Source organism: Bidens hawaiensis, unplaced genomic scaffold (genome assembly GCF_021521415.1).
Source record: "Bidens hawaiensis isolate Kalapana, Puna unplaced genomic scaffold, B.hawaiensis_p1.1 tig00040007_1, whole genome shotgun sequence".
In the NCBI taxonomy this organism is placed as follows: domain Eukaryota; kingdom Viridiplantae; phylum Streptophyta; class Magnoliopsida; order Asterales; family Asteraceae; genus Bidens; species Bidens hawaiensis.
The window spans coordinates 21,795-35,849 of record NW_027497041.1 but is presented as its reverse complement, the minus strand read 5'-3'; the positions used below and the strand labels follow the sequence as shown (position 1 = coordinate 35,849).

General features: G+C 36.2%; 1 protein-coding gene across 1 annotated transcript; it reads right to left on the bottom strand.

Moving 5' to 3' along the window:
* Window positions 1–1,941: 1,941 nt before the first annotated feature.
* On the bottom strand, window positions 1,942–4,053 carry LOC143591724 (uncharacterized). Its single transcript, XM_077071845.1, has 2 exons — window positions 3,991–4,053; window positions 1,942–2,802 (listed from the first exon to the last, which is right to left on the bottom strand). The coding sequence occupies exon 2, from the start codon at window positions 2,798–2,800 to the stop codon at window positions 2,444–2,446; it is 357 nt and encodes a 118-aa protein (XP_076927960.1). The 5' UTR covers window positions 2,801–2,802; window positions 3,991–4,053; the 3' UTR covers window positions 1,942–2,443.
* Between the last annotated feature and the right edge of the window lie 10,002 nt (window positions 4,054–14,055).

The following is a 14,055-nucleotide window of genomic DNA, read 5'->3' as shown; positions in this document are numbered from 1 at the left end:
TATCTATATGTGTTTGTTCATTTTTTTATTTCTTTTGCAAATCTAAATAATACTGTTGTTTAAATTTTTATTATGAACTTCCCAATATAAATTTCATTGAAGATCAAGTTGTTTTCATAATAAAGTATTTTTCAGTCTCATAAGCGTCTTTAACTACGTTTGTATTGGGTAACTTTAGTGAAACATATGCACACACTCAAAATAATCTGATGATGATAAGTTGATATTATTATTATTATTATTATTATTATTATTATTATTATTATTATTTTGCATTTTACATTTTACGTTTGTAATTTTCAAATTGAAGTGTTTATTTTTTTAATTATTATTAATAATAATTTTTTTTGAATAATAATATTAATCTTACTAAAATATTATTTTTGCTTATATTGTTTTAGAAAACAATACTATTATTTTTATACCAAAAAATAAAAAATGTTAGAGTGGAGTGATCGATAGGAAGTGAAAATCATATTTATAGGGGATGAGACGAGTAGTGAAGCTGGTGTGATAGTAAAACCAATTGATCAATGAAGACCATGTCTGATAGCTTTATATTTAAAAAAGTGTCTTAAGAATGTCAATTTTTTGTTACGGTGTCATCAGTGACATATCATGATATAATGTCAATCGTAGTAAATTTGTCTCTATATTTTTGCATTAGCATGTCTTTAATTTGGTTTCATCATGTGCACACAAATCTAGGGATGTTGAACGAGTTTTTAATTTGGTTTCGGGCTTTTGGGGTTTTGTGTTATATAAATTATATCTGTTTACCAACCCAAATAAGATTTAGGTTAATCGGTTTTGGGTTTATATGTATCAGGTTAATTGGTATACCGGTTTCTAAGTACAAATTGGAACGCATACTTTACAATTTAACTCAGCATTGTATTCATTAGATAAACTCAAAATCTTAAATATATACTCTCATGCAGTAAAAACATATATTAACTAAAAATCATTAAATAAGATAAGCACCAAGCCAAAGCGTATCAAGCACTTGTATAAACTAAAAAGACATCAAATCATCTTGTTCTAACAAAAAAATTCATATATATACATACAAACAACAAAAACAAAATATATGGGAGGAAAACTAGAATTTTCAATTGATAATTTATGTATATGTATAATTGATATTATTTTTTTTTATGTAAATTCAGGTTAATACAAGGTAACCCGATTAAACTTTTTTTTTAACCCAGTTATCGAACCAAATACTACCTTAGGTTACGGGTTTGATCATAATCGTGCTCGGGCTGTTCGTGTGCCATCTTAATCGGGTTTGAGTAAATTCGGGTTGGGTTTAGTATTCGAGTTCTGGATAAAAATGACAACTCTCAAGTCTCAATCATAGACCCCAATCTCTTCTATATGCAATTTAGACTCTTTTTAGTTCCCGAAGCCCATAGCTTGTATTAGCCCAGTAACTTTGTTAGCAGCCGGCCTACAACACTTCTCTTCAAACTTCAGCCCAATTCTTATTTATTAACCACACCCACTTTACATTTATTAACAGCAATTAGAAAAATGTTACAAAAAAAATAGATTAAATTTATAAGTCTGAATAGATTAAAAAAATGTTGATAACGTATGTCCATTTCTTTGCTAGGAAGAAGTTGTATCTTTCTTTGTTGTGAACGGACTTTTCTTTGTTCGGCTGTTTGGTTTTTATTTATTAAAAATTATTCTTTATTTCTTAATATTAAGCTGGTTGTCTTTTTCGATATGTATTTTATAATCTTGTTAGTATATAAACAGCCATGAAAAGTTGAAAACTATATCTCCTATACCCTTGTCCTGTTTCATGTATCCAAACTACATATTCTTCGATACTTTGTATACTTAAAATCTATTTAAAATTGAAAAGTGTACATTGGTGGTAACATAAATGTCTTAAGACGTTATATTTAGAGCAAAACATATAACCTGAACTACTCACCATCCGAAGGTTCGCCAGTGGCATACTGAAATAGATTTTGCAGTTTATCTATCTCTAACGAGTTTTTATTAAAATACGGTTCTGAAATGTAAGTATCAACAAAAAGTTAAAACCAATTTTAACCCTAGAACAGGGTCGGTTCCAAACGGATTTCAATACCGGTTCCAAGTTACAAACCGGTTCCCGAACTGGTTTATTTGTGCATCTGACGGTGTGACCTGTTGAACCAATATACTTTTAGCTACTCTTTTAAATTTTGCTCGTTAACAATTAAACACCACCCAAATCAACCTGTTTGCATGAAAGCACGTTAAAATAACAATCTCTGCGCATATAAAAATGTCATGTAACATAATTCACCCGACAACAACTCAACCCGAATCATTGAACACCACCATGAACGCATTTAACATCATACAGTACAATGTCGTTATGCACCCACAAACACACGGGTTCATTTGCATATTTTATTCTAACAAAACACTTGCATAAAACTTACAGCAACTTAACACCTGCTTCCCTTACAGAATCAATAACAGCCTGCACCTTACCATGATATCTTTGGTTCTTTTTGTAAACGACTGACACGGCTAGAATGTCTTTAACAAGCAACCGCTCACCTAATATCTTCCCAATCTTAGCAGCAGCAGAAACATCTCTCAAGCTTTGTTGACTTTTGGTCCAAGCTTCCCGTAGACCCTTCTCCTGTGAGGTTGCAGCAGTTGCAACGGTTGCAGTTGGTGCGTGAACCACCTGTGCACTTAAATACTTGTTTGTAAAATGCATCTTCAAGAGATACGGTTTTAGAAAGTTTGTGATTCTTTGAGACTTCACTGGTGGAGGGTTCACCATGCCTGTTTATAAAAAAATTAAAATATGAATATCAACCTTTCAGTTCAAGATCAAGTTAAACTTTAACCGAACCAATTTCCAGTCCTTGATCTTGCGCTAAAAATATGAATGTCAAGACCCATAACCTAAACCGGTAGTCCGGCACCAATTACGCGTCTCATGTCATGTTATGCGGGTACCACCGCTAGGTTACGCACGTACCGGCACCAGTTACACGTCCAATGCCGCCGGGTTACAGACGGGTTACATGCACGTTACACATTCGATGACATGTTGCGTGTGTACCGACAACCGACTATGAATTACACTTTTGTGCGCCCGATGCCAAATTATGCGCTTACCGGCACCGGGTTGAGGGTCCTATATCAACCCATTCTGACCCGTTTTGAAAAAAAACAACCTACTTGACCTGTTAAACTAGAAAGGGGTTTTCTCAATCAACTCAGTCTTACTCGTTCTACAAGAAACACTCACCCGTATCAACCCAAATTCTTTTAAAACGACCCATATCAATCCAGTTTTAGAATGGTGGGTCAAAATTGCCAGATCTAAGTTAAAGATTAAGATCTAACCATCCCACAATTCTAATAATTTTGAACTTAGTTTAAAGTAAAGTAGTTTGTTGTTTGAAACAAACCATGTCCTACACTGCCAAAAAATAGAAATGTCATGTACAAGCCAGCCAGCCTACCTACCTAGCCTTGACTAGTGAAGCCCGTATTGGGTCAGCGTATGGGCGTGATACAAGAACAAACGAGTGAATATCTTGCTTCATCATTGTTCTCACTATCTTACACATTATGCATGCTACCTTCCAAATTTAAATTCATATGCAATTTTTCACTTAGGCATTTAATCTGGCATACGAAAAAAAGTAAAAAATATATGTTGGCATCATTATCTTGGGCAGGCATGCTACTCTCTCTATGTTTACAGTGTACAACAAAAAAATCCAAATTCATTTTCGATTTTTCACTTGGGCATTTCGTCGAACAGTTGGCCACCAAAAACTCAAAATCAAAAAAGAATTACAAGATATGGGTTCCGACTTATTGATTTGCGGGTAAAGGTGAATTCTTTCTTTTGAAACATAACATATAAATTAAACATGAATTGATTAACAGCCACAATTTGTTTAGCGTAACATAGAAAGAAATGAGAGAGGATTTAAAAGTAAGTTTCATTCATACCTGAAGAAGAAGAAGAAGCAGCTCTCGAGGGTGGGTTTGATTGATTAGGGTTGAATCAAGGAGACCCAACCAACAGTTACAATTTCTGAAAGACGAAGATGGGCTGGCTGGTGAACCCAAAAATAACACACCAGGCCCCTACTCGGCTATTTTGGTCCATGGAAAGGTAGAAGAAAGGGTACAACAGACATGTAAGCTTATACCTTTTGTTTTATCATGATTTTATATTCTTTTAACTATACCAGTGTTTCTTTAGACATGGAAAATGTGTTCACAATGACAAGTGCATGTACCTACACACATACAAACATACATACACATATACAAACATACGTACCTACACATATACATATGCACCTACACACATACATATGCACCTACACATAAGAAATGGAGTGAAATTAGGGATTAATGGAGTTACACCTTCACTTCTCGCTGTAAAAAAACTTCTGAAATGATCCAATACCTATATATATATATATAAGTATTGTTATTAAAATTAATAAATGTTTTAATATTTAAAAAGAGTTTGAATCTAAAATATATTTAATAAAATCTTGTTAATTGACATATTAAAATATACAAAATTAGGTACTTATAAAAAGATTATAGTTTATACAAATATTGTAATTTATTATCTATTATTGATTATTTATAATACTAAATTAAAAGAAATCGTTATTAATAGTAAATATATATATATATATATATATATATATATATATATATATAATATATATATACATATGCATTAAGCGTATTCTAGTTTAAAATAATAATTTAAAACAAATCTCTTTATATAATCTATTAAAAGTTATAAATATTTATTTATTTTGGTATTTCCTTTATAATTATAACGTTATTAAGGATATGTTATTTATTATAAAATTGATAAATAAAAGAATTAAAAATCGATAATAAGCTTAAGCAATATTTAACTTCCATAATAGGATACTTCATCATTAAGATTTCCGATATCCCTATCTCGTTTCCGGAACTATTCTTTATTAATAAATCTTGTCGGTAATTTCCCGAAGAGCGTGTAACATCCTACTTTTGGTTATAATAATAAAATAAATTTCGTTATTTTATGGTGGGTCGTTATCGGTTTAGATAAATAGAATACGAGTTGGGCTAGTGTTGGGTAAATAAATATGGGTTATGGGCTTGGGTTAGGAAAGAAAGAAGGAAAGACCATGGGCTTAAGCCCATGATCCATAAATATATAAACCCTTAATAACCATTTAATTCCTCATTTACACATATTCCATACACCACCAAAACACACACTTAAGATCTCTCTCTAGTTCTCTCATTTTTCTCTAGCCGAAACCAAGAAGGAAACCGAGCACCGACCCGAGGTAATGATAGTATGATGTTGTTTTAGCTTAAACCCGTTAGATATGGTCACGAAACGACGAGCCGACACCATTAAACCATTTAAGTCACGAGATCCGGAGGGAATCGGGTATAAACCGAACCTAAGATGAGCTTAGGGATCACCCTAGCTCAGATCTGGATCGAACGGGGCGAAAAACGGTGAAAAACGAGTCAAAACTCGATTTTCCGGCGAATCCGCGGTTTTCCGGCCATGGCGGCGCCGGAAGAGTTAATACGAGGTTAGGGGTGTCAGGGAATGTTCTGACATTCCCTGACCTAACCCTAGTTCGCTATGGTAACTTAGCGAATTGAAGGGTGATTCGTTAGTTGAGAGCACAACGAACTAGCTCTAGTTCGCCTCTGATTCGTTAGGGAAAAGGGGTAACGAATTACCCTTGATTCGTATTAGCCAGTTCGTTAAAGGAGATAACGAATTAGATTATCCAATTCGCTACAGGAACTGATTTGTTTAAACAACCAGTTCGTTAGGGGGTCTATTCGTTACAAGAACCAGTTCGTATGACAGTCCGATTCGTTAAGAATAGTGTAACGAATTAGAAGTTTAACATAATGACATAATGGTCCTTGAACCTGGAAAGAATGATTTACTTACAAAGAATCCCTTGAACTTTTTAAGTTAGCAAATTTAATAATAATACGAACTCTAATGGAAAATGTGTTACGACAGTTAATGGAAATAAAAATTTTCCAAGCTGGCCTGGCAGCTCGACCCCAGCCAGGGGCTCTGCCCCTTGGACCCTGCTAGGGGCTGCCGCCCCTAGACCCCGCTGCCAGGGGCGCTACCCCCGGACCCCCGTTCGTTGTGGGTTATAAGTAGACTAGAAAGACGTTATAGATAGTAATAGTTAATTGATACATGTAATTGTTATACAGTTAGTCGTGCACAGCTCAAGAAAGGAATAACCATTAACGGTGAAAGTAACCGACTTCAGGTGATTTTCTAGCCCCATTCCTTGTTATGTTTTCGGGGCTGTGTGAATACTCGATGTGATTAGTTAATACACTTATCCTAAGTGATAAGTGTATGCCATATGGTTACAGATAGTAATAGTTAATTGATACATGTAATTGTTATACAGTTAGTCGTGCACAGCTCAAGAAAGGAATAACCATTAACGGTGAACGTAACCGACTCAGGTGAGTTTCTAGCCCCATTCCTTGTTATGTTTTCGGGGCTGTGTGAATACTCGATGTGATTAGTTAATACACTTATCCTAAGTGATAAGTGTATGCCATATGTGTATTATGTGAAATGTATGCATGTTTTCTTGTCGGTACATGAACGATCTTCGGAATTGCATGTATTGCCAGGAAATGGTTGATGTTATATGTATGTTGTAAGATGAGGAATGAATGATGTATGTATGAAACCTACGATTATGTAAATAGAAAGTATGTTATAGCGGTATGGAAGAAAGGGTACCGGACCCTAATAATATCCGAGGATGGAGGGTACCGGACCCTAATAATATCCGAGGATGGAGGGTACCGGACCCTAATAATATCCGAGGTATGTAGGGCGAATGCTCTTTATAACGTAAGGTTAGTTATGATTGCGTATGATGATTGATGGACAGGTTAAGTATGTAATGCGTACCCTCGGACACGTATATGTGTATGTAAAGTAAGTGATGTGATTAACTAGAACTCACTCAGCGTCGCTGACTTTTAGTATGCACGCAGGCAAATAGGTTGAGGCAGCTCGCGTGATTGAAGACACATGGCATGGAATCGAAGATACTGGCATCTCGGAGAAATGTTGTGATGTTTTAAAGACTATGTTTTGTTTTAAATGACTATGAATGTTTAATAAGACAAGATTTGGAGGTTATATAAGATATTATGGTTGAAGTTTTATATTCCGCGTAAAGTTTTAATTAACTCTGATTTGTAGAACTGTGTTTATGAGTAAATCCAACACCAAAGTAGGGCTACCAGTAATGGGGCCTTACAAGTTGGTATCAGAGCAAAGTTCAAGAGATTTAAGCATCCTATATGCTTAGACTCGAACAGAGAATGGGATTAAAGTAAGAAAAGAAAGAAGATGCCAGTTCGAGATAGCCATGTGTCACTCAAGCAAACTCAGTAACGGTAAAGTGTATGATTAAATATGTGTGTAAATGTTAGCTTAATTGCTAAAGAAAGAATATGAGAATGTTAGGGATAGGATTAATTGATTGTTCGATTGGTTAACTGTTTAGAGTAGAACTAGCACAAATAGACTCATAAGAGGAAGTGTATAGGACACGGAAAGTAACGTGATCAGCTAATCACAGCTGGCCAATGTTATTACCTGTTAACCTTACTATCCTTGTACTAAATAGTTCCTTAAGTGATGACGTTTGTGTTTTCCTTTCCAGAATACAATGACTGGATCTAGGGCAGTTGTTGGAGCAGGAGGCCGTACCGGACGCCGTGGCAGGCCTCGTCGCGTCCAAAGACCTTCGGTAGAAACAGCTTCCAACACCGAAGAAGAAGGAAGTGCAGCTGGAGGAAACCTTAACAACAATGAAGGGGTTCAGCTAGATCCCTTAATCCAAGCAGCTATTGTCCAAGCGGTAGCCGCGGCTGTGAAAAACATGAATCCGGAGGGGTCTGCAGGAGGCCGTGAAAGAACCGCTGAAGGAGCGGGAGGAGGTGGTAGGAGAGATGATGAAGAAGAAAGAGAGGCCTCGAGTGAGGTTAAGTCTGTGAAGGCTGATAGTAGGAAAAGAGGCCGAGGTGGGTGCAACTATAAGTCCTTCAAGGGCTGTGACCCGCCGAAACTGAATGGTTTGGGAGACGCAATCGCTACCCTTCAGTGGATAACCACCATGGATAAAATTATCCGCATTAGCGAGTGTCGTCCTGATCAAGCTGTCGGTAATGCCACCCAATCGTTTGAAGATGAGGCGATGTATTGGTGGGAATCGATTGAACAAAGAAGGAGCCGAGAGGAAATCAAGGCTATGAGGTGGGAGGATCTGAAAGAATTGGTGATGAAGAAGTTCTGTGCTGACGCCGAAGTTGAGAGGGCGGAGATGAAGTTCCTGAACTTGAAAGCTGGGACGATGACAGATCGTGAGTACACCACCGATTTTAACCGAATGTCTAGGTTGGTGCCCGAAATGGTCAACACCGAGTCTAAGAGAATCAAGTGTTATGTGAGGGGACTTCCACAAAAGGTTCGCATGCTGGTCAGGGCGAATAAACCTGCTACTTTTGACTCTGTTGTCAAACTCGCAGGGATGGTTTATGAGGATCTGGCTGCGGACGATATTGTGGTGGGGGAAGAGAAGAAAGACAAGAAGTGGGTCACTCCTGTTAAACGACCTGGTACCCAGTTGTGGAACTCTAAGGACAAGAAGCAGAAAGTGTGGGAGAGAAAGACGTGCAAGACGTGTGGGAAGGTGCACGGTGGAGAGTGCAAGTGGGGAACTGGTTTGGATATGTGTCACAAGTGTGGAAAGTCTCATGGTGGAGAGTGTAGACTGGGAACAAATGCCTGTTATAAGTGTGGGAAGGTGGGGCACTATGCTAACGAGTGTGATGTAAAACCCACATGCTACAAGTGTGGTAAGACGGGTCATATGGTAAGGGAGTGTACTGATGGTGGGGCTGGAGGTAGTGTAAAGAAGGATACCGATCAAGCTAGGCCAAGGACTAGAGCCTACATGCTGACCCAGGAGCAGGCTAAACAGATTCCGGATGTTGTGACGGGTATGTTTTTAGTAAACGGTATTTCTGCCTCAGTATTATTTGATTCGGGTGTGAATAGAAGTTTCGTAGCTACACCGTTTAGTAAATTAGCTAAAATTAAATGTTGCCGAGTGTCTGAAACGTTTATAGTAGAATCCGCTAGTGACGCTTCGGTTAAAATAATGAGGATGGTTAAGAATTGTAAGATAGAGTTAGAGGGACATGAGTTCCCTGTTACCTTGTATATTATGACCTTAGGAGGGTTCGATGTAGTTTTGGGAATGGATTGGTTGTCTGAGTATGAAGCTCAGATAGTGTGTAAGAGTAGGATAATAAGGTTAAAATCCTTGGATGGTAGTGCGGTGACGGTTTATGGCGATAAGAAAAGTTCTGGGCTTAATATCATTTCGATGATAAAAGCCGAGGGCTTGTTAAGGCGAGGGTGCGGTGCCTACCTAACGTATGTTGTCAACGCTACGACCGAGACAAAAGAGATGAAAGATGTTCCTATCGTGTGCGACTACCCAGAAGTATTCCCTGAGGATCTTCCGGGGTTGCCACCGGAGCGAGAGATAGAATTTCAGATAGATTTAGTACCAGGAGCCCAACCTATCGCGAAAGCGCCTTACCGTCTAGCACCGTCCGAGATGAAAGAACTGATGTCCCAACTGCAAGAACTCCTCGACAAGGGTTTCATTAGACCAAGTGTTTCCCCGTGGGGCGCACTTGTGTTGTTCATGAAGAAGAAGGATGGAAGTATGAGAATGTGCATAGACTATCGCGAGTTGAACAAGCTTACGGTAAAGAATAGATATCCTTTGCCAAGGATTGATGATCTGTTTGACCAACTGCAAGGTTCAAGTTGGTTCTCACGAATAGATCTCAGATCAGGCTATCATCAGCTGAAGGTGAAAGAGGCAGACATCCCTAAGACAGCGTTTCGGACGCGGTATGGACACTACGAGTTCCTCGTGATGTCATTCGGTCTAACGAATGTTCCCGCAGCATTTATGGACATGATGAATAGGGTGTGTCGGCCAATGTTGGATAAGTCAGTAATCGTCTTTATCGACGATATATTGTAGAACTGTGTTTATGAGTAAATCCAACACCAAAGTAGGGCTACCGGTAACGGGGCCTTACAGAGCGTGACTCTTGTTTACTACCGTATTCATTTATCTCTCGCTTCATTACTAAGGTGAGTAATCACTCCCCTTTTTTCCTTATTTTAAATATTTTGGGGACATATGCGTACTTTATCTATTTACCTATTATTTAATAATCAACTTGCAGCTGTTAGTCTTGTGTTTTTAACAATTTATACCTAACGGGGTATATTCTTTACTTGAATACATGTCGGAGAGGTCTAATATATTCTCAGTCTAGTATGATCATACACCCGTCGCGTTAGCAATCGTTCAGTTTCATCTGACATCGAGCTTACCGACAATATTGTTTGTTTAATGAGGTGTATTTTGTATTTGATTATTTGAATATTTAATTAAATTTAATAGATGTTCATGTATGTTAACTATTGTGTAGGTCAAAACAAAATGAAGGGAAAACTCGGATTGAAAAGAGGTAACCCGACTTTGATATGAGGTGGGTACATGTGTTAAAATTCAGGAAGTAAACGATTACGGTTTTTGTTGAGTGCAGAAAGAAGTAGCCAGAGGATAGCGTTGAAAACATCGTTTTCAAAGTTTACGAATTCTGCTGAAGATCCTGTTGATGTGGAAGCTGACAATGGGGAAGATGGACAACATATTGGTAATTGATAATAGTTGTGTACGATGCTTGTTATGTGCTTTTGAATGTCAACATAGTTTGTCTTCATTGTAGGTTGATGTTGCGAATCTGTGTACGCATGGTTTATATGTTGAGGTCTTAAGTATCTTCTGTTTTATATTTAATGTAGCGTGGGTTAAGTTAGTGTGATGTTAACGGTTTATATTGTGTTTTTTGGTTGTCTGATGATGCAGTGTGATGTTAAGTTAGTGCATAACATCAAACGGTTTATATAGTGTGATGTAAGCTGCGTACTTACGTTCATCATTAATTTCCGTATATGCGTTGTTAACGGCTTGGGGACTTTGTGTCGTGTTGGTTAGATCGGTAGACGCTGATGAGAAGGTATAAAGATAAAAATAATTGAAAGATCAAAAGGTATAAAATGTTGTGAAAAAACATGATTCTTATTATATTACGTTTTTTGTACTTACATTCGTCATTAATTTCCGTATATGCGTTGTTAACGGCTTGGGGACTTTGTGTCGTGTTGGTTAGATCGGTAGACGCTGATGAGAAGGTATAAAGATAAAAAAATAGGAGTCTGGTTAACAAGAAGTTAAATATATTTATGTGTACATAGGCTTACATAAGCATTCGCAAGCATACATGCATATCTTACAATTTCTAAGCTAAGAAGTGGTAAACTAAAATGACAATAAACGGATATCTAGTATGACATATCTTCGATAAGTACACGTATGCACTTAAAAACACATGAAACTGAAATCAACATACGTAATCAACATCAGCAACACAACGACATGCCTATCATATTAACCTACATCATATCAGATTAACCTACACATTTTAAAGCAAAACAACTTCATATCAGATTAACCAACCAAAAGCTGATGTCACTCTACAGACATGTAAAACATATCAAGAAACACATCATGTGTAAATCTAGATGAACCTACACGGACATAATCAATTACCTACACATTAATGAACGAAATGTAGGAAAACAACAAAATGAAATCCAAATGAACCTACACATACGTAATACACACCAACAACACAACAAAATGTCTAACAATTTAACCTACACAACCTACAACCACAATGTCTACATATCGAACTAACCTACACAAAAACGCAAACAACGTCTCAAAATATAAACCAAATCATTATCAGTTATAACAAAAACAGAATTATCAATAATAATCTGCTTTAAGAACTACCAGTTATATCAATAACAATCAATAACAAAATGACCAGTTATAACAAAAACAAAATTATCAATAACCTACACAACCTACACCACAATTAGCTATATAATTATCAATATCAATAACAATCAATAACAAAATTACCAGTTATAACAAAAACAAAATTATCAATAACCTACACAACCTACACCACAATTAGCTATAAAATTATCAATATCAATAACTCAACAACAAAATTACTAGTTATAACAAAAACAACATTATCAAAAACAAAATTATCAATAACCTACACAACTTACACCACAACATCTACATATCAAAATGATGTGTAGTGAAACACACTTACTTTCCGTATCATTTTTATCATGTTTTAATTGCTTTTTAGTATAATTATTAAGTTTTATGGTTTGTTTATGTTTGATTTTACAAATATAAGTGTTTACTTGTAGGTTGTGGAGTTTAGTAATTGGAAGATTCTAGGGGCTTAATTGTCAAAGTTTCAAAGTTTAATCAAGGCCCGGTCCAAGCCCACAAGTTAGGGGCCTAATATAATATTATATTTAGTTAAAATAATCATTATTCAGTCATTAACCAGCTGCTAATCCCGAAAATACACAAACCTTAACTCAAAACCCTAAGTTGCGATCGCAACTTTCTGTCGCCGGCTGGAAAAAGAAAAAAAGAAGGGAAGCTGTGGCGGCTGTGATCTTTGGCGGCTGGAGAAAGAAAGAAGGAATCTTGGGCAGCAGCTAGGGTCATCAAACATTCACAAATCTCAGCCATAAACCTTTAGTATACATCTCTAAACTTTGTTTATCTTTCAAGAACCCTAACTCTATTGATTTGGTCTTTTGATTTGAATTGTTTTGCAATTGTTTGATAGTTTGTCTTGTCATTGATTGAGTTTGGATCTTGAATGAGTTTTATAATGTTTATGATGATGTTTGTGATGTTTTTATTAAGTATGCATGGTTGTCCAAAATCTATGTTAGGCTAAACTTGTTTGTTCTACCTAGGATAGATGATTGTTGAGTAGTTTTGACTTGTATAATGGATTGTTAATGTTCAAGACTTAAATTATTGATGTAAAGTTTAACTAAACCATGAATTAGATTGTGTGTGATGGCTGTGTTTTATTTGTTATTACTTATAATCTTCTTGCATTAGTTAATTGAATCGGTTTTGATTAATTGATTGCTTGTTAGACTCTTAACTTGGTGTTTTGGGTTTATTTGCGGGGTGCGCAACCGTAGGGATAAGTGGGTAATATAATCATCTAAAATCAGTTAGAATACACCTTCTGTGAGACCGAGAGGTGATAAGAAGTAATATTGTCTCGTTGCATTTACTTGTTAGAATTAAGACCGCGCGAGAGCGGGTTTTTGTCTTGTCAAGTTTGAGTGTTTATGTGCAATTAGTTGGTTTAATTTGGGTTAAGTTAAATTGTTCCTCTATCCTTGGTTGCGTAGTATTCGTCTCCATTAGGATAGTGTGTCGAGGAGACCGAGAGGAGAGTCGACATTTGAACACGTTAATAATTGTTTGTCCGGTTTGTTCTTTAAAATCAACTAAAATAAGTTAGAGTTTGTTAGAGAGACTGAGAGGTAATTTGACTTTCTTAAACAAGTTTTAGTTGTGTCATCTTTTATAATCGGTGTCTTGAATATTTTCAATCCGTTGTCTTGTTATTTCTTTCAACATGATTCATTCCTAGGTAGACGTTTTTACATGTTGAATTTAAATCAAAGTTTTCTTTAAGAGTTTTGTTAACAGTTTTCTTTTAATTAAGTTAAGTAGTTAAATAAAATCTTAAAAATTAAATAAATATTATTTTGGTAAGTCTTGGTTAGAGTTTTCTTAATCATAAACGTTTTCACGTGTCTTTGAGTTCGACATCCGGACTTCCTTGATGCTATACTATTTATGATCGGTACACTTGCCGGTTTTGTGTGGTTTCTATAAGATTTTCGTTTTTATAAATTTAAAGCTTAATTGTGATTCGTTCTTTATTTATATTATACATTTT

Bases quoted from the DNA above. Each gene is read 5' to 3' on its own strand.
- LOC143591724 (XM_077071845.1), bottom strand. From the start codon at position 2,800: ATGGTGAACCCTCCACCAGTGAAGTCTCAAAGAATCACAAACTTTCTA.